Source organism: Mastigoproctus giganteus, chromosome 6 (assembly GCF_048544385.1).
Source record: "Mastigoproctus giganteus isolate SK-2022 chromosome 6, ASM4854438v1, whole genome shotgun sequence".
In the NCBI taxonomy this organism is placed as follows: Eukaryota; Metazoa; Arthropoda; class Arachnida; order Uropygi; family Thelyphonidae; genus Mastigoproctus; species Mastigoproctus giganteus.
Window position 1 is genome coordinate 9,267,263 of NC_143580.1, and position 22,617 is coordinate 9,289,879.

General features: G+C 35.7%; 1 protein-coding gene across 2 annotated transcripts in view; it reads left to right on the forward strand.

Moving 5' to 3' along the window:
- The window catches only part of LOC150083889 (tudor domain-containing protein 5-like), a 286,816-nt gene that overhangs the window by 176,232 nt on the left and 87,967 nt on the right, over positions 1-22,617 (forward strand). For both annotated transcript variants that reach the window (XM_090374933.1, XM_090374932.1), the window contains exons 17-18: positions 3,571-3,650; positions 6,483-6,551. In XM_090374933.1, coding sequence (XP_090231059.1) covers positions 3,571-3,650; positions 6,483-6,551 — 149 coding nt within the window. The remainder of the gene's footprint in view (positions 1-3,570; positions 3,651-6,482; positions 6,552-22,617) is intronic.

Sequence of the window (22,617 nt, forward strand, 5' to 3'; positions counted from 1 at the left end):
AAATAGCTTAGTTATATAGTGAATTTTTCAACTTCCAAAGACTTGGAATGAATTACAAAAAAAACAAACCTGTGTTATTGGGTTCACATTACAATATTTTCATGATACCTCCATTTATTCCTGCGGGATGTAAAATACATTTCCACGATTTTTTAAAGTTCGCACTGGCCGGCAAAAAACTCGTGTAAAGTTGAATTTCTGTAAGTAGAATATTACTTAAGTCGGGGGGGGGGGGGGGTTTCCTGTATACTTAAATTCTGGTTCACCTTTCTTTGTATGCCTATGTAATTTAGATTTTTTTAATAATATTCCATGTTATTAAATAAATCTTAATGCTTCACAGCACTTCATTTAAATGAAGTTTAATTTATTGATGATAAAGTAAAAGTTAAACTCAATGCAACAAGGCATCATAGATTTAAGAGTATAAATAATCTATATAATATAGGTTATTTATATATATGGTGAATACACCATAGCATTCTTAAAGGGTAAAAAACTACATTTGTAGTGTAAAAGGGCATCATTTTATCTGTCTCTCATATTGTGCTCCTCCTTCACAACAAGTTGCCATGTATTGCACTACAAATAATGCCCTTTAAGAGTGATCTATGGTGTATTCACACCTATATTATATAGATTATTTATACTCTTAAACCTATGATGCCTTGTTGCATTGAGTTTAACTTTTACATTATCATGCACACTTTTTAGGATCTCTCATATTGTGTGATTATCTTCACAACTGGAATGTCATGTCTACAATACCAGGGTACCTGCCCACCCACCGATGAAAGGCCAGCAAGCCTTGAAACAGTGCTGTCTGGGTGGTGGTGCCCACTGAGAATAAGTAACAATAGTCTTCTCTTTTAGTGAAGTATTACTTATTTGAGGATGCCATGTGTAATACATGGCAACTCATTGTGGAGGAGGAGCACAATATAAGATACAAATAAAATGATGCCCTTTTACACTACAAACCTAGTTTTTTGCCCTTTAAGAGTGATCTGTGATGTATTCACACCTATATTATATAGATTATTGATGATAAAGGTACTGAAGAAAGATTACAATGTTATGTTAGCAACAGACAGACCATACCAATAGCTGCCATTTGAGTATTTGTAGATAAGAGTCAGACTTGATCAGGATCAGATTTGAAAGAAAAGTATTTTTGTTTAAACACTGTAAGTATACTGCTAACCATAGTGAGGTACCAGAGGAAACCAAGGTCCTCAAGATTTTTCTCAGTATCTTCCTGGTGTTCAAATCTGATTATCTGCAAGAAAGTTGAGACTGCCATTTGGTGGTGTCAGTAGATTAGTAGTAGTAATAATAATAACAGTGTTAATAGTTATTAGTAATCCAATCCTTACTACTGTCTTAATAAAAATCTTCCAGTTCTTCATTACTGAGTTTCATCTCTTAGTTTTTGATGCTGATTGCAGCATCCATTTTTCTTGTAACCAAAACATTATAGAAAAAAATATTTAATTCCAGTGATTGCATTTCTATACTTTTAATTAGTAGCTAACAAAACAACTGCATCCATCCACACAGAATTTTGATAAACCATGGCAAACAGTTATATAGAAAGAAAACTGACTAGAATCTTATGCATGGCATTGAAAATATTGACAGTGTTTCAGCTTTGCAAATGGAATTGAAGTGTATAAATTGAAAAAGTCTTGTTTCTGTCCTATTAATATTGAGGTTTTTAGATTTGAGGAGCCTAATGACTACCACATTAATTTGATAATCTGTATATTAACCATTGATTTAAATTATTATTATTTTTTACCATGTCTTACCAGTCCAGTTTTCAAACTTCAGACAGCCTCTGCCGAGGTGATACCATTTCTGATGTGTTTTCACTGTTATCCATAGTACCTTGTTTCATTCTAGAAATTCAGCAACTATTTCAGCATTTGTTAATAGGGACTTACAAACAAGTCATCTGCAGTATAAAAGTTTATTCAAAGGAGCATCGCCAGTGATGTCGTGGCTGGTGATTTCATTTCAAAACTCTTCTTAAATTAACTGAGTCACATCAAGTTTAGATAAGGATTAGACCTCCTTATTGAAAATAATGCATGTTATATAAAATCTCTTTCATTATGTATATTTATACAAGGGTTATCCCAAAAGTAATACATGTTGCACATGTGCTCCTCACTCCATATGCCTACCCTACTGACATTTGTCAGGATAATAATTTGAAGTTTCACTTCTTCAACATTAGTGTTTGAAAAAATTTTCCTGCATTGAATATTTGTATAGAGGCTTTTAAAAATAGATGGTGATATTGCTTCTGGTCAGATTAGTTTCAGATCAAAGATATTTTATTAAAATTGAAACTTTACATGTTCGAATACTGACACAAATTTATGAATTGTGGTGAGTCAACAGCAAATCATATCACAATTTCATACTGGTCTCAGAAGATGAGCAATGGTCAGGTAGAGCATTGCTTGTGAAATCCACTAATTTGGAGGAAGACACGTAGGATCTGTGAAAAAATAGCCTGGAATACCAAAATCATCTGTTCACTGAATTTTAACTTAGGTGTTACAAAAATGAAAGTTTGCTACCTGATGGGTCCCACATTTGCTGTCAGATGAACAACAAGAAAGAGTAAAAAAATTTCAGTGTGCATTTACTTGCACATTACCAACAAGGGGAAATGTTTTTAAAAGGTAGGCATACATCAACGTCAGCTCAGTGGAAGCATCCATCTTCACTGTGACCCTTCACAATATCACTGGCAACAGTCAAAAGTGAAATGGTCATCATGATCTGTGATTGAGGGCATTATTGCTGATGATCATGTGCCACTTGGAAGGTCAGTAACTGGAAACTACTATGCAACATTTCATCATCAGAAATTAGCCTGAATATTTCATTAGGGGTGACAGATATTGGAAGCTGGTATGATCATACTCCATGACAGCACAAAGCCTCATATTATGCAGTCTGTACAGCTTTTTTTCACCAATTATAATAGGAAGCACTAACTCATTCCTCTTATAATCCTGATATTGCCCTTGCCAGATACCTACAAGTATAGAGTTTTTGCCAAATTTTGGATGTTACGTTTGTATTAGTATTATTTTTAAATTTTCCATATCTACTATGCCTAACTTTTTGGCCTGCACATTTTAATTTAGAGCCAGTATTAGAACCACAATATTACTGCTGCCATAGAAGCATTACATACCTTTTAAAAATTTATATAATGAATTTACCATATAAATTTGTTTTTCAAAATATACGTTCAGCTCAAGCTTATTTCTACGTTTTATAATCATAGATTTTTATAGTTGCTTTCTGTTAGTACATACAGCTTGTGCATACAAAGATGCATAATTTTTATGCACTAATGATCATGGAAAATGATAGCATGTATTGTTTTATGGTTTTTTTTTTTTTACAAAAAAATTAGGTACATGATTTATTCTCATTTGTAATGCAAATAATATATTGCTTTCTTAACTGTGGTTGTAAAAGCAAAATACTCCAATTACATATACTTCATTTATTTATTTATTTATTTTTTTTTTTCATTTTTAGCTCAGAATAAAAGATGTTGGCTTTCCTAGCGTTATTGTATCACCGGGCGAAAATGAGGAACTTTTTAAACAACTAATAAAGTAAGTATAAAAACAATCCATAATATACAACAAAAAATGTTCAGATTAGTATTTAGATAATTAGACAACTAAGTAATAAATTATAAAATAAGGTAAAAATGAAAATTTTTAGCACTTTTACAAGGAGTGTTTATGCAGCCTTTTCTTTGGGCAACCCATTCTAATGTATCGGTTTTGTTTTGAACACATTCACTAAACTCGTTTATAACCATGTGATTTGTCCATAAAACAATGTCATTTTTTTCTGTAATGATAACTTGGCTATGTGTGTTAGAGGACCACACTTTCATAAATTCAGTAATATCAACATACATGTTATTATCATGTGAATGCATAAGTCAAGGTTTCTTTGTCTAGTGTTAGGATTTTTGCTTTGGCTCATTTTATTATTGCTAAATACAGACAGTTCTCGCTTTAAGAGTTCCCAGGTTTACAAGTTTTTATTCCCCAAGTATCAACAAAATTGAAAATATGAACATTAATTGCAAAAAATGAATGTTAAATATTCATAAATACCACATTCCAAACCACATGCATAGCTATACAGTACAGTGTACCCCGCTTTACGATATTAATCAGGTCCAGAGACACCATCGTATCGTTAAAATATCGTAATGTTGAACCCAATAACACATTGTTTTTTTGGTAATTCGTTTCAAGATCTTGGAAGTTGAAATTTTTGCTGTATAACTAAGTTTTATCTCTCTAAAATGTCATTTAGAGAATTTTATCTAAATGACCTTAAAAATATGACCATATAAAAGGTTGTGAGCGTGGTTTGTAAATTGTATTAGTTACCAATTTAAATCATTAAAATGCACTACACTTTCATTGTTATCATATGTTTTGTTATAAGAATAAAATTTAAATGCCTTTGTGATATTTTTGTAAAGCACATTGCTGGAGGTCACTGCCATAAAACAATTTTCACTTTCTTGTTTATTGGGCGGTTGTAAACTGTGCAGTTGTAAACCGGTAGTAAATTTGATCTTCTTGCATTTGTGAAAATACCGATAGCTGGAATTGTGTGGTTTTTTTTTTTATGTTATTATGGTGAAATGTGTTTCCCCCTTTACTAAAATTTTCAATTGTATAAAAAAACAAATTTTCAGAATCTTCTCTTCATTCCTTTTTTTAAAGCTTCGTAAACTTGTTACTCCACGCAAATCGTGTTAGTTGCAATTTGTGTGCGCCGTTAAAAAATGCTTATGCATGCAATCGTGAAATTTATAATTAAAGAGAAGATTATCTTGGAAACAAATGCCTCTTGAAACATTTCTGAAGAAGATGACTCCTTGTGCAACAAACTGAGTGCCGAGCCAATAATGAGTGATCAACGAGTGTGCATTTAGTCGATGATGATGAAGAATAAACATTCTTTAACATTTGTAAGTTTTAAATAATTTCTCTATTATTATAATTTGCTTGATTTTACAGGCTGTTTTCACTTCTTTCGAGAAATCAATCAATTTTTAAACATAAACTAATTAGCTAACTAATTTCGTTGTTGAGAATGTAACCCCTATTTTTAACCTTATGTCTATGGGAAATAAATTCCCGCCTTACGAGCGCATGCTAGGAACGAATTAACTCAAAGTCGAGAACTAGCTGTACATAAAAAAAAAAAAAAAAAAGTGTTTTGGCTTTTCTTTGATAGTTGGTATTGTCATTACTTTTGCGCATACATTTTTCATAACCAAAAATTTCAGATAATAGCAATTCTAAAATTTCTTTTTCTCAGCGAATCAGTTTCTAAATCAACAGATATTTCCAATTTATTGTGTAATACTAATTAAGAAGCTAATGATTTTAGTACAACTAGACAATTTTGTTATTGTAATCAGTATTTTAAATATGTTTTAAACAAAAGAATTTCAAATAGATTGCACCTGAATGATGGATGAATAAGCCAACCAGTTTTCATAATGCAGACTGAAAAAAAAGAAAAGGTTTTTTTTTTTTTTTTTGCAAGTAGCAATCAAATATCTAATGATTTTAATACCATTTAGCATCTTTCAAGAAACTGTGCACCATAAAATCCTTAAACAACCAACCATTAAGGAACTGTACTGTTTCTAAATTTCACTCATACAGAAATCTATGAATGAAATTTAGAAATAGTCTTTCCTTAGGAAAGTACCACAGATTTCCAGAAACAATTATAAAGACATGGTTTTCTCCCTAAAATATATATAATTACTTTTTTTTTTTTTTAACCATTGGGAAATACATATGAAAATGGCTGCAAAAATGCAATTTTTTTATTTATTATTATTATTATTATAATTTTTTTTCAATGATTGGTTAGTACTTCCATAATATGCTACTCATGTGGCACTCCAAGATTTTGCCTGATTTTACATCATTATACTTGAAAAGATGCACATAGTAACTCAGATCTATAACCTAGCATGCGTATTGAATATTGAAGGGACACACATTGAGCAAGTAATTGTGTCAAGCGCATGAACAAAACAATTCATTAATTGACCATCTCGTATAATGTTAAGTGTGGTCAGCAGTGGCCTTAAGTTTGCTGTCATATCATCAAGTGCATGCTCTTTGTAAGCTACTTGCAGAATTTAAGTTTTAATCACCCTATTTGGAAAATGCTTTTCTTTTATAAGCTAATTGATTATTTTGTATTGAATGAAGACTAAATTGAATATTTGTTGAAATATTTTATCATCATAACAACGTTTAAAATCAGAATAATTGTTGAATGTGATATATTAATAAATAATTATTGTAATATATTAACCTTGTGTTTTTAAACTTAAATGTTAGATTTTAAATTAAGTTAAATGTTTAAATGATGTCTTTTAAATTTAGATTCAAAGTTAGAGGAGTTTATAATGGACAAGAAATCAAACAGATTGTCAAATTTCATCCAATAGAAAGGTATGTTCTGTTTTATTTTGCTTTTAAGCGCCTCCGTAGCCAGGTGGGAAGGAGCAGCAGCGCATAGCATACGCTTCTTGATTAGACCAGGGTTCGCGCCCTCAACCACCAAATATGGAGGATGCGGAAAGGTCAGGAATGACCACCGTATATTCACGGAGCAATATGGTCTTAGTTGCTAATGCTCCTAAAAACCAAACAACAACATTTTACTTTTGTGCTTTTAAAACCTTTCCTTGGATTATTCAAAATGTAATATACTAAATAAGTAAGTGCTCGCATAGGCTCAATTTATCCTGCGTTATATTAACATTTCAAAAATAAACAAAGGAATTACCTTTATTCTGTCTATAGGACTTCTTATCTGACTCTCCTAAAATGCTGATAAATTACAAATGATAATTTAAAATTTAAAACTCAAAATGTGTTCCTTACCATCAGCCCACAAGTAATTCAATACCCAGGATCGCAGTCGTGGATCCCAACCCGACCCCAGATACGTGAAACCCAGTGTAACCTCTAGTGATGGAAGACATTATGTCAGAAAATAAGGGGAACAGGTATCCTGTGTGTTATCAGACACTCAGTCCGAAACACTGATGGATCCAATATCTTTCTATTACAGAAGATTTAGGAGAAGTCTGGTTGGCCTGCCTCCGTAAAATCCACATATGCACACCTTCTCGATGGTAAGCCCTGTTACGTCACTTAGGTGGCAACGAACGTGTAGAGTGGTTCTCTTCAAGATGCCTAGTCAGCGTGAAGAGGAAAAGACCAAACTCTCCAGCATATGACAGCACGACAAAACAAATGGCCCTCAGTCCCCAGCAGCTTTCACTCTCCCTCTTACGGCAGCGAGAGGATCAGAGTGGAAGCAGAGAGTGCTAAGAATCTCAGGGTACAACCAGGCTGCCATGCACAGAAACTGAACTTGGCCTGTTACAACGTAAGATCATTCATCGATGAAGACAGGATATTAGAGCTGGAAAAGGAATTAGGAAATGTGAATTGGGATATCATCGGTTTGGCTGAAACAACAAGAAGAAATGAATCACTTATAAGTTTATCAAGTGGAAATCTGCTGTACACCAATGGAAACAGTGAAAGGAGTGAAGGTGGAGTTGGGTTTCTGGTCCATAAAGATTTAAAAAACAACATTTTGGAATTCAAAAGTACATCACCAAGAGTGTCAAGACTAATACTCAAGATTTCTAAGAGGTACAAGCTAAAGGTTATAATGATTTATGCACCAACATTGAACCACGATGATGAAGAGGTTGAAGAAATGTATACCGAAATTGAGTCTTCTAGGTGAGCAGAAAACCCGCTACACTATTATTATGGGGGACTTCAATGCTAAGGGTGGAAAAAGACAAAACAGTGCAGAAAGGGGAACTATAGGAAATTTTGGAATTGGTGAAAGAAATGAAAGAGGTGAAAGACTTGTGGAATTTGCAGAATCTCAAGGATTGTCAGTAATGAATACTTTTTTTCAAGTAAAGGGTGAACAGAAAGTGGACATGGAAGAGTCTAAATGGATTAACAACTAATGAAATCGACTTCATCCTCACGAACAGAAGATATATCGTGAATGATGTTACCTTCTTGAATAAGGTAAATTTTGGAAGTGATCACAGAATGGTAAGATACACACTTGATGTAGGAAAAGAAAAAACTGACTCGAGTAAATAATATGAAGGTCTTTGAGATAACAGAAGAGGAGAAAAAGAAGTATGTACTGGAACTTAAGAACAAGTTTGAGCTTCTACAAACTGCTCAAGACAAAGATATCGATGAGGAATATTACAACTTTCTGAAAGTGATAAAGCCCAAGAAACCTATAGGGAAAAAGAAATCCAAGGAAGAAAAAATTAGTCAAGAAACACTTGTTATGATGAACCAATGGCGAAAAATGAAGAGCAAGATAAACACTGACAAGGAGAAAATTGAGTACAGTAAACCCCCGCTATTCGCGGTATCTGTATTCACGGTTTCGCGTATTCGCGATCGCCGATTTAATATAAAATGAAACCTAAAAAATGTGAATTTTAAAGTGCCGTGAATATTTTCCGCCATAAAAAAACATGGGCGTGGCTAAAATTATCTTTCCCGGTCAAAACAGCGCTCAGTGGGTGGGGGGAGAGGGGTGACAAAATCGCGAGCGTGGATGTTTCTCGCTAATCCTTGTTCAATATGTGTTATGCGCTTGTTATGGAAGGTTTCGTCGTTTGCTTTTAATTTATATGCTTATAAATTGAATAAATTTATAAATTGATATGCTTACAAAAGTGATAAATCTACCGTTTTGCAGTGTAAAACAGACTTTTTCGAGTGTGTTAACGGAAGAACGTGACTTGATTGTGGACAAGTTCTTTCTAACCCCTACAAAAATATGACTACGAATAACAAGAGAAATGTGAAAATATCAAAGAAGGTGATAACATTAGCGAATAAAATTGAGTTATTAGATAAAATTTCTAATGGTGAAAATGTCTCCTCAGTGGCAAAACATTATAAAATCAATGAGTCAACGGTACGATCAATCAAAAAATCGGAAGAAAAAATGCGCCGTAGTGTCCGTGAAAACGCGCTGATTGCTTCAAAAATTTGCTCTGTAACTTCTGATGTTAAATTAGAAAAAATGAAAAAAGCTTTAAATCTGTGGATAGAAGACCGAACTCAAAATAAAATTCCGTTAAATTCACTCATCATTCGTGAAAACGCAAAACTCCTTATCAACGCTTTAGCGAAACTGGTGATAGCACTGGCGGGATAGGTTTTTTAGCTAGCAAAGACGCTTGTTTGAAAGATTTGTTTGAAATTTCTAATAAATATTACATTTAATATTAAATTGTTTCTTATTTTCATTTCGATGCCATATGCTTGCATTTCACTATGTACTGTCTATGTACATAGTCATATTATGACTATGTACATAGACAGTACATAGTGAAATGCAAGCATATGTACTATGTACTGTCTATGTACATAGTCATATTATGAAGGTACATATAATACATACATAGACAAAATTTTAGACTAGTTTTTCTTATATACTTTGGAACGGAACCCCTTTATTACTATGGGAGCCATAACTCAGTATTCGCGTTTTCGGCATTCGCAGCATTTCTCAGGAACGTAACCCCCGCGAATAGCGGGGGTTTACTGTATACTGAGTTCTGCAAAGCCATTAGAAAGAGACTCAAAGAGGACATAAGAAGATTTAACACAAGAAGAGTAGAACAAGCATTAAGGGAAAACAAAGGATTTAAATCAGCAGCCATGAGTAGTAATACAGAAATACAAATGACACTGAAACTGAAGAATAGCGATGGTTTACTTATAAACAGCAGAGAACGAAGGTATAATTCAAATAGCAGAAGATTACTATAGAGAATTATACAAGGAGCGAGGGAATGATGGCAGCAATGGGGAAGATGGATTGCAAATTAGCAACACATACAACATACCTGATATTCTTCCTGATGAGGTAGAACATGCATTGAAGAAAATGAAGAATCAGAAAGTGCCAAGGGAAGATGAAGTTACTGTAGAGTTGTTAAAATTGGGAGGAAGAGACATGATACACAAACTGGCAAGACTCTTCACAAAATGCATTAGAAAAGCTGTGGTGCCTAAGGAGTGGAATAATGCAATCATAGTTTTGCTGCATAAGAAAGGAGATAAATCATCAATTGGAAATTATAGACCAATCAGCTTGTTATCCCACATCTACAAGTTGATCACAAGGGTCATTATTAACAGATTAAAAAGAATACTTGATGAGAATCAACCGAAAGAGCAAGCTGGCTCTCTTTAGGACAGGATTCTCAACTATGGATCACCTTCACGTAATGTCACAGCTAATGGAGAAAGAAAATGAATATAAAACGCCATTATGTCTGCCATTTGTGGATTATGAAAAGGCATTTGACTCCATCCAGCATAAGGCAATGTTTCGGGCACTGGAAAGACAAGGCATAGATACCCCTCATATTATGATTTTGAAAAAAATATATGAGAATGCTACCTCCTTTATTAGACTAGACAAAGACAGTAGGAAATTTAAAATCGAGAAAAGAGTCCGACAAGGAGACAATATCTCCGAAGCTGTTTACTGCTGCCCTTGAGGAAGCTTTCAGAAGATTAGACTGGTCGCAGAAAGGAGTCAATGTGAACGAAGAGTACCTAAACCATTTACAATTTGCAGATGATATTTTGGTCATAAGCCACGATCCCAAAGAATTAGAGGAAAATCTTAATCAGTTATGCGGATTTAGTAAAGATTTTGAAATAAAGATGAATATGGCCAAAACAAAAGTAATGATGAACAAGTATGCCACAGAAAGGGAAATAATGATTGAAGGAGCAGTAATTGAAAAGGTGGAGTCGTATACTTATCCGGGACAAGTTATTAGCTGAAATAATGATAAATGTCTGGAAGTCAAGAGAAGAATAAATTTTGGATGGATAACATTCAGGAAATATAGTCACATACTAAAGAGCAATATCCCAGTTTGTCTGAAATGTAAAATAATGAACCAATGTATACTCCCCACCATGACTTATGGAAGTGAAACTTGGGCACTCACCAAAAGAATGGAAAAGAAGCTGAGAACTACACAGCGAAGAATGGAACGAATTATATTGTGAATCAGACTGTTAGGTAAGAAGAGAAACACATGGATTAGGCAGCAAACTAAAATGGTCTTGGGCAGGACACATAGCTTGAAGACATGATGACAGATGGATTAAGAAAATAACAGAGACAAATACCAAAGAGGAGCTAGAAGAAAACCTGGAAGACAAAGGCGGAGATGGATAGATGAAATTCATGAGTTTTTGGGTAGTAAATGGATGGCCAGTGCTCAAAACAGAAGGAACTGGAAAGTTGCTGGAGAGGCCTTCATCCTGCAGTGGATTGAAAATGGCTGATGATGATTTCAGAAAAAATGCGGGTTTAAAAATATAAGTTAGAATATGATTAAAATACGATAAAAAATAAAATATTAAAATCCACTAAAATTTCTTCCCTGAAGTTGACCAAAACTTTTAGACATGTTTCGTGCTTACGGGATGGAATAAAACTAAAGAATATTGTACACGTGTGTTACCTTATAAACAGCAGATTAATCTTTAGCACATGAATTCGTGGTCATTTGAATGCATTCGTGCTAAAGATTAATCTCCTATTTATAAGGTAACACACGTGTACAATATTTGTTAGTTTTATCCCATTCTGTGAGCATGACACATGTCAAAGTTTGGTCCACTTCAGGAGGGAGAAATTTTAGTGGATTTTAATGTTCTATTTTTTATCATATTTTAACCAATTTTTAACCCATGTTTTTTTCTGACAATGTCTCCCATCACTAGAGGTTACACGAATTTTGATATTTTTGGGGTTGGGTTGTTGTCCGTGACTGTCATCCTGGGGTATTGAATTACCCGTGGGCTGATGATGAGGAACACGTTTTGATTTTTAAATTATCTTTTATAATTTTCGGTATTTTAGAAGAGTTGGATAAGAAGTCTCATAGATGGAATAAAGGTAATTCTTTTGTTTATTCTTGAAATCAAAATGTAATATTTAAAAGCCTCTACTATTTTTTGATTAATGATGTAGAGTATTATATGCATTTTAGTACAGAATTCAAAATAATATGCAATGAAATCTGATGTCTAAATTTGGGTCTGCAACTTTGAAATCAACTACAGTTAAACATTATAACAATTTTGAATGGAACTATCATAAAAATTTGCTACTCTACATTATGTATATCATCTTTAAATTTTATATTTCTGTTCATTTTCCCAATAAGTTTGTGAAATCGTGCGGAATTCATATGTCTCTAAGACATGCTGAAGGTGCACACACAATGCATTTTGTTTGCATTACTGGAACCAAAACACACTGATCACTGCTAATGATACAAAACACATGATTTCCCACTTAAGTTGTTGCATGTACAGTGGTGGACAAAAAAACTGCATCACTTGAGAATTTTGCAAATAATGTGTTTTGTGCTGCATTGTGCATTGCAGAAAGACTCCACCTGATATGCTTATAAATCTAATCTATACATTAGTTGGATTGCAAATTACATGTAAAATATTCAAAACATTAATAAAGTAGTTAACTATTAAATGTGTCTTCATTTTTTCAGACGGTTATGATTAAAAAAAAATTATCACATTAAGTATCAAAACTGTAATTTTTTTATTTATTATTATTATTTTTTTTTTCATATTGTCTCTTGCAACATAAATTAGCTTTCCATCATCATCATCAGCCATTTTCAATCCACTGCAGGATGAAGGCCTCTCCAGCAACTTTCCAGTTCCTTCTGTTTTGAGCACTGGCCATCCATTTACTACCCAAAAACTCATGAATTTCATCTATCCATCTTCGCCTTTGTCTTCCAGGTTTTCTTCTAGCTCCTCTTGGGTACCATTATGTTATTTTCTTAGTCCATCTGTCATCATGTCTTCGAGCTATGTGTCCTGCCCAAGACCATTTTAGTTTTGATAAGAATGTCGTTTACTTGAGTTTGCTGCCTAATCCATGTGTTTCTCTTCTTATCTAACAGTCTGATTCCCAATATAATTCGTTCCATTCTTCGCTGTGTAGTTCTCAGCTTCTCTTCCATTCTTTTGGTGAGTGCCCAAGTTTCACTTCCATAAGTCATAGTGGGGAGTATACATTGATTCATTATTTTACGTTTCAGACAAACTGGGATATTGCTCTTCAGTATGTGACTATATTTCCTGAATGCTAGCCATCCAAAATTTATTCTTCTCTTGACTTCCAGCCATTTATCATTATTACAGCTAATAACTTGCCCCAGATAAGTATATGACTCCACCTTTTCAATTACTGCTCCTTCAATCATTATTTCCCTTTCCGTGGCATACTGTTCATCATTACTTTTGTTTTAGCCATATTCATCTTTAGTCCAAAATCCTTACTAACTGTGCATAACTGATTAAGATTTTCCTCTAATTCTTTGGGGTCGTGGCTTATGACCACAATGTCATCTGCAAATCGTAAATGGTTTAGGTACTCTCCGTTCACATTGACTCCTTTCTGCGACCAGTCTAATCTTCTGAAATCTTCCTCAAGGGCAGCAGTAAACAGCTTCAGAGATATTGTGTCTCTTGTCGAACTCCTTTCTCGATTTTAAATTTGCTACTATCTTTGTCTAGTCTAATAAAGGAGGTAGCACTCTCATATATTTTTTTCAAAATCATAATATGAGGGGTATCTATGCCTTGTCTTTCCAGTGCCCGAAACATTGCCTTATGCTGTATAGAGTCAAATGCCTTTTCATAATCCACAAATGCCAGGCATAATGGTGTTTTATATTCATTTGCTTTCTCCATTAGCTGTGATATTACATGAAGGTGATCCATAGTTGAGAATCCTGTCCTAAAGCCAGCTTGCTCTTTCGGTTGATTCTCATCAAGTATTCCTTATAATCTGTTAGTAATGACCCTTGTGAACAACTTGTAGATGTGGGATAACAAGCTAATTGGTCTATAATTTCCAATTTCTGATTTATCTCCTTTCTTATGCAGCAAAACTATGATTGCATTATTCCACTGCTTAGGCGTCACACCTTTTCTAATGCACTTTGTGAAGAGCCTTGCCAGTTTTTTGTTATGTCTCTTCCTCCCAATTTTAACAACTCTACAGTAACTTTTAGCATTAGCATTAGTAGAGGCATTTGATGCAAGAAAGCAAGCTTATGCAGCATCAGCCAAAAAAAAAAAAAAAAAACCCACTTCCACTTCACCCCTCTGTTCGTTCCAAATACCTGTCCAGCTGAGCCTTAAACTTATTTAGGCTATCAACCTCCACCACAAGGGATGGAAGTCTGTTCCACCAACCAACCACCCCCTGGCTAAAGCCAAATTTCCTCACGTCTATCCTACATCTGTCTTTCCTCAATTTGAATTTATGCCCTCTCAGGTGATTTTTCTGAGCTAGAGGAAGAATCCCATCAGCATTGAGCATGCTTAAACCATTCAAGGCTTTATACACCTCTATCAGATCACCTCGCTGGTGCCTAGTCTCCAGACACTGTAATTTGCAAAACTTAAGCCTTTCTTCGTAAGAGCACCCCTTTGTTCCATTCACTAATCTTGTTGCCCTTCTCTGTACTCGTTCCAGCAGCTCTACATCCTTCTTGGAATGAGGCCTCCAGACCTGTATACAGTACTCTAGGTGTGGCCTGACCATTGCCTTATACAATGGAATAATCACCTCCTTATCCCTGCTGAAAAAATTCCTGTATATCATTGACAATACTCCATGTGCTACTCTTGCAGCCCGTCTGCACTGCTCAGAGAACTTCATATCTGCCTGCACAACCACCCCCAAGTCCCTTTCATTCTCTACCACTGTCAGTGTAGTACCACAGAGTTGATACATTGCTCTGGGGTTGCTGTTTCCCATGTATAGTACTTTACATTTGTCAATGTTAAACTTCATTTGCCACCTCTCAGCCCATCTGCTCAACCTTTCCAGATCCTGTTGCAGCAGCATAGTGTCAGTAGTGTCCTTGACAACCCTGCCAACCTTTGTATCATCTGCAAACTTGGACATTAAGCTTGATATACCATCATCAATATCATTTATAAATACAGAAAACAATAATGGACCCAACACTGAGCCCTGAGGGACTCCACTAATAACATTAGTCCACGATGAGCAGTGTCCATTGATTACCACTCTCTGTCTTCTCCCCCTCAACCACCCCTTTATCCATAGCAGCAATTTGCCTCCAATGTCACACTGCTCCAATTTGTGTAGCAGTCTTCCATGTGCAACAGTATCAAAAGCCTTTCTAAGATCCAAGTATATAATATCAGAGTTATTCCCTGCATCCAGTTCTTTTGTGACTGCATCATAATATCCAATCAAGTTGGTCAGGCAAGACTTCCCCTTAACAAAACCATGCTGTGTCTGAGCTATAACTGAAGTCTTGTCTAAATGATCCTGCAGTGCGTCTTTAACTTCATCTTCCCCCGGGGCTTTCTGATTCTACATTTTCTTCAATGCATGTTCTACCTCATCAGGAAGAATATCGGGTATGTCTTATGTGTTGCTACTTTGCAATCCATCTTCCCCACTGCTGGTATCATTCCCTCGCTCCTTGTATAATTCTCTATAGTAGTCTTCTGCTATTTGAATTATGCTTTCTCTGCTGTTTATAAGTACGCCATCGCTATTCTTCAGTTTCAGTATCATTTGTCTTTCTGTATTACTGCTCATGGCTGCTGATTTAAATCCTTTGTTTTCCCTTAATGCTTGTTCTACTTTTCTTGTGTTAAATCTTATGTCCTCTCTGAGTCTCTTTCTAATGGCTTTGCATAACTCAGTATACTCAATTTTCTCCCTGTCAGTGTTTTTCTTGCTCTTCATTTGTCGTCTTCGGTTCATCATGACAAGTATTTCTTGACTAATTTTTTCTTCTTTGGATTTCTGTTTCCCTATAGGTTTCTTGGGCTTTATCACTTTCAGAAAGTTGTAATGTTCCTCGTCGATATCTTGGTCCTGAGCAGTCTGCAGAAGCTCAAACTTGTTTTTAAGTTCCAGTACATACTGCTTTTTCTCCTCCTCTGTTATCTCAAAGACCTTTGTATTATTTACTCGAGTCAGTTTTTTCCTTTCCTTTCCTACATCTGTATCAAGTGCTTTCCATTATGCACAGTAAATAAAATACATTGGCAGACAAAAAAACTGCATCACTTGTGAATTTCGCAAATAATGTTTTGCGCTGCATTATGGGTTGCAGAATGTTCGAAATGCATTTGTTAGATGGAATATCTATCTCTGTGAATGAAATCCAGTAAAAAAATACTCCATCTGATATACCTAATTGCCATAACTATCTTCCCAAAGTGTAAAATGTGTAAATAATGGAAATATGAGAAATTGTGCAAAATGGCAATCATGACAACCAAGCATATATTTTGTTGCAAAGTGAAACGTAATAGTATTATGTACTGCAAATGAGCAAAATAAGTCCTCAATATTTTGTTGTTACTCCTTGAGCTGCAGTTACAGCCTTGCAACGTTCTGGCATAGATTTAATTAACTTCCGGATACACGGTTGCCCAATTTCGTGGGGCAACCGTGTGGGCCGTTACAATGCTCTGCTGTGGCTGAATCTTACTTGTTGGCTTCTTCTGAGTAATTTTAGATGACATTATGTACCAGCAATTTTCAATAGGGTTCAAATCTGGACCGTTACAGTCCAACACTGTAATTGCAGCATTTCTGAGGTATGACTGCACCTTAAAGGAGAAAAATGAGGGAAAACATTGGTGTAAGTATGTTTTAAGCCTTGTGAGACAAGAAGACAAACTCATCATCATTAAATCTAAATAGCATAAAACTTAATTTCTGTGTGGCAAGGTGCTGAGTCCTGTTGAAAAATGCAGTTTTGGACGTCTGTATGGCAATCCCTAATAATGGGTCTCGGGCACTTCTCCAAGATAGCAGTTTAGGTTTCTGCATTCACAGTTCTGTTAATAAACTTAATTCACCCCACCCCTTTGCTTGTTATGCATCCCCAGACCATCTGACCGGTGGGGAACTTTACAGTTGGCATTATGTGGTCAGGATGGTATGCCTCCTATTTTCATCTTCTGACTTATCACTTCCCATCTGAGCCATGCAGGTTGAATTTCAATTAATCAGAAAAGATGACAGTGTCCAATTGCTCCTTTGTCCATGAAACATGCGTTTTAGCCTAAGCAAGTCACTTCCTCATTTGTTGTGTCAACAAAGGCTTCTTCTTGGGCCGATAGGCATGCAGACCACATTCCAAAAGCCGTGTTTAGATAGTTCATGCACTCGTTTCAACACCAAAGGCCATCTCAAATTCCAGTTTTAGATCAGGAGCACCAGCATGACGATTATGAAGGCATAGCTGTTTCAAATATCGACCTTGGGAAGGCGTAGTCACTCTCTCTTGGGGCCTAATCTAGGTCTTCTCTTCACATCACGCTTTAATTTCAACACCCGGGTTACTGTTGACTGGTGGCAGCTTATTTTATCAGCGATAGCATGCGTAGAAAGCCCTTCCTGGGACAGAGCAACAGCTACACTTTTTTCTTGGTGTAGACTGAACATATGTAGCCATGCTTACACCTCTGCAAAATAGGATACTAATGAGCATGTATTCCAATGCCGTATTTATAAAAACAGCTGATGCAATACCTTTGCTTTCCCGCAAACAAAATGACTAATCAAACAATATCTTATGTTTCACTACAAATGTTACTTTTTTTTTAAGGTGATGCAATTTTTTTTGTCTACCACTGTATATGCTCAATGTGAGCAGAGAACAACAATGAATGTGCTTGAGAGAAAAAAAATACTTTTGCAGTGGAGAATTTAAAAAAAAAGTGTTTGAGGTTTGTGAAATCTTTCTCAATTTCTCTGATGTAATAACAAAGATCATTGAGTTTCATTTTGTCACATAATATACTGGTCATGCAGCTCATTCTCTATTAGCTGTATATTGAAACAAGAATTCTTGTTTAGCTTGTATAATTTTACATACTTACTAAGGAGAATACCCATATTTTGGGATAGTATTTGCTGTTTTATAATCATAATCCATGCAAAAAGATTACATTCCCCTCTTTTAACACTCACTCGCTCAGTGAACTTTGTAACTTATCATGGACTAATCTTACAAATTACAACCATACAGTTTAGTCATAGAGCACCCAAATGAACTGATGACCTTATATAAATGGCTTAAAGTGGGGGGGGGAATACCCATTGTGTGGTTACACCTGGAAAAATCTGTTTGATTTAGTTTTGGAATTTTACCTTGGTTGTGTGTAATTTAAATTATTTTATGTGTGTAAATTATATCTCCACTTACTGAAGAGATTAACCACAGGGAAGCTGCTTCGGGAGCTTTCTTCTTATTTTCAATACTACTTTGCTAAGTCAAGTTAAAACACAAAAGATAAAAATTTTATTGCATGCCTCTACATTTGAATTGAAAAATTAATGTTCTGCTGAACTTGTTTTTATATATATATATGTATGTATATATTCACATGCATACAACATACAGTTGTGTGTAATCTTTTCTTTTCAAGCAACTTTTGTGGTTAAACTCTTTAGATAGCAATTTATTTACATGGACAAAAAAAATTTCATTCCATACAACGTAAAATTCCACAATATACTCACACTGGTCATTGGTTCACTCAAATACTAGTTTATGTAGCTGTGCTTGCAAAAGCAGTCTGCCGTGTTACAGAGTTCATTGAATAAGTGAAGGTACTAAAAAAATAGGAGTGTCACCTTTTTTTTTTTGCATAGATTACAATCAAATTTCACAGCAAATAATGGATACTCACTCTTTAGCGGATATGTAAAGTTATAAATAATAATCAGTGGTATGGTACAACATTAATAAGAGTATTTAACTAAAAATTTCTCTTAGTACTGATTTCATTATCTTGTGTGGATACTTCAAACCTGTTTAACATGCTTGCTGCCTTTATGCATATAAGTGTAAAATTCATATTTGATTTCAAAATGCACCCAAGCACTGTGACGTAATTCATACAAGCAGTTATTCTTAAGCTGTCAAGCACTGATCGCCATAAACTTAAAGGCACATGAAATTAACAACTACGGTCATTCCCCAATTAACGAAAGGGTTGCATTCCACGTAACTCTGTGTAAGTCGGAATTTCCCCCAATGCTTGTGCAGCACTCGCAACTGTGCTCGCTGAATTGAATGAATGAAAACTAAAATGTTCGACAAACGTGAATAGAATTATTTACTGTATTTATTTAATTTTTTATCTCATGCGCAGGAAAAATTACAAAAAGAGAGCGGAGACAGACATAGCATCAGTAAGATTTACTCTCGAGCATCGTTGCCAGAATCAACATCTTCATCTGATAAGTACAACACTGTGGAGATTTAGAAAGGGTTGGTTGCTCAACCTTACGAAAGAACATATTAATAGATGACTGGTTTTTAATAGGTGGCCTTTTTCTTTTCGTTGTAGATTTCTTTGTAGCAAGAAAGCATTATCATTTACCTTTGTGTTAACTTTTAAGAATAGTTTGCTGTCAGGATGCATCTTCTCAAACCTTGGCATTGCCAATTCAATTTCACGAAATGCCATTGCCATCTCTCTGATGATGAAGCGTCTCAGCTCCTCATTTGGCTCATCTTGAGCTTTGTCAGCATTTTCTTCCTTCACTGTCGCTGCCTGCAAGTCAATATGTTCTTCATTATATAATTCCTTCTCTTCTTCCTCTAACTCCTCCATGTCTTTGGCAACAGCCTCTAACTGTGAAGTAGCTTTGCAACCTTTACAATCTTATCTGTAACTTCTTGATATGATTCATCATTTTCAAACCCTTCGAAGCCTTTTACATGCCATGGGCATATTTTCTTTCATGCACCATTTAAACAACTTATAGTAATTTCCGCCCATGCCTTATTAAAGTTTGAGATGGCATGGTAAATATTGTAAGATTTCCTAAAGTCTCTTAATGTAAAGTTTTTCTCACCATCTACTATAGATAATGCCTGAGCAAATGTTGTGCGTAAATAGTATGCTTTTAAATTTGAAATAACACCCTGATCCATAGGTTGGATGAGTGAAGTTGTGTTTGGCAGTAGAAATATGACTCTCACTTTCTAATTGAAATCACCTAGATACATAGGATGTCCAAGAGCATTATCTAATAGAAGCAAAATCTTGAAAGGAATGTCGTTGTTACAATATTTTTCAACCTCAGGAATGAAGCAGCATTTAAACCAATCTTCAAAGAGAGATAATGTTATCCATGCTCTGCAGTATTAATTTGTAATCTCCCGTTGCATTATCCCCAAGCAAGAACGTTGCCTACCTTTTGATGCCTTGAAACCTGGCATTGGCTTTTCCTCTTTGGCAATGTATGTTCGATCCAGCATTTTTTTTCCAATACAAAGCAGTCTTGTCAACATTAAAAATTTGCTGCATTGAAATTTGAAGCCACCTTCATCAGTAAATTTTTCCAACACATCACAAAATTTCTCTGCAGCTGCAGAATCGACACTGGTGACTTCACCTCGTACTTTAATGTTTTTGAAATCAGTGTGATGCTTGAACCTATTAAACAACCCTTTGCTTGCCACGAACTTGGGTTGGGGTTTGCCGTACCTATCCTTAATATCTTCATAAATACATCTTACTTTTGTTTGTATGGCCGTTGGACTCATAGGCACTTGCTTCTGAATCAGATTTTCTATCCATATTATTAATAGCTGTTCCCTCTTCGATATAGCACCTGAACACTGTTTTGTGATCATAGTTGATCTTAAGTGCATTGATTCTTTGGCATGTTCTTTTATACATACACTGTCCTTTAAAATAGTATTCACTGTTGAAGCAGCAATAACATGCCTTCACTCGCCTCACTGCACGCATAACTGTATCCGTTGAGTTCGAATTTATTGATAAAGAGACATGATTGTCTCAAAAGCTCCAAAGTAGTTATTTATAATTAAAATATATTTTTACTGCATATGTACATTAACATTATTCATTTAACCATGGACCCCAGTACACCAGGCCCATTTGTCCTAATACATTCTCTTTATGGCCACAACGTTTACAGTGATTGTGTCCAGTTACAGAAGTCCTTCATTTCGATAGCCCGCAACAGACAGCATCTGCGCTTTGCATATAGGTGCAAAAATAAATGCATCATCCCTAAAGGGTTCTGCCACAGAGCCCCATTTAGCAACACTCGCATGGAAATGTGCCTGCTTTAACTTCAGTCTACAAACTTTAAAATTGTTTATAACCCATCTTCACTACGAAATCAAGAGCACTGGCTACAATAAATTCAGACTCTTACAAAAACTACAAGATAAGATCTCACCTATCATATTTACCAACCTTATACATACCATCTGTCGCCGAGCTAACCACATCTCTGATACTTACCATTTACAACAACAACGTAAATTCATTAACTTAGACAGAGGCCAACTCCTCAAGAGCGAACACCCGTTCAACTGACACGACTTCCTTCGTCCTAAACCTGACCCACAAACAACTAAACTTGGAGCAGCTCAACATCTTGTTGTCCGCTGGTATGAAGTTGGCCGTCGTGCCATCTAAACCACCCGTCACACAGCTCGCTATGTGAGTAGCGGCAAGTATTACCAACCTCCCTGAAGAAACTGCTAACGAAATCCATTTCAGAACAGCCACCATCCTCCGCAGCACTCGGCCCACTTGCTCAAACCTTAACCATTGTCAGCACGCCGCCCTTTCCTCTATAAGAAAGGACAACACCATCATCGTACTTCCTGCTAACAAAGGACGCCGGACTGTCGTATTAGACCAGTCAGCCTACTGAGAGAAAGCCCTGGCCCTCCTGCTAGACCTCAACGTATATGAACCTATGGCAGATCCATCCATTAAGGTCTTAAAACATCTAGAGGCATGCGTAAATAAGCTCGTCCATGCATGGTTTGGAGAAAAGAAAATCTCGGCTGCAACTCGGCGACTTCTTCATGCCACTGGCTGCCAATTGCCACAGTTTTATGGATTACCAAAAATCTATAAGCCAGGTGTTCCTCTCACACCTATAGTGTCCTGCTGCAATACACCCATGTATGAGCTGTCCAAGTATAGTGCACGCCTCCTCTCACCTCTTGTAGGAAATACCACACACACCGTCAATAATAGCGGCGAATTCATCTGCCTCATTAAAGAGCCCTCAATTCCTAACAGCACCGTTATGGCATCATTTGATGTAGTGTCACTATTTACATCAATCCCTGTCCAACAGGCTGTACGGTGCACCAAGAGGCTCCTTGAGAATGACTTATACCTTTCAAACAGAACACCACTATCCACTGATGACATCTGCACCACCCTCAACCTATGCTTGTCAAGCAGCATCTTCACCTTCGAGGATTCCGTATACTAGCAAGTATATGGCACCGCTATGGGCGCCCCTGTTAGTTCCATAGTAGCCAACATCACCATGGAAGAACAGATATTCCTGAAC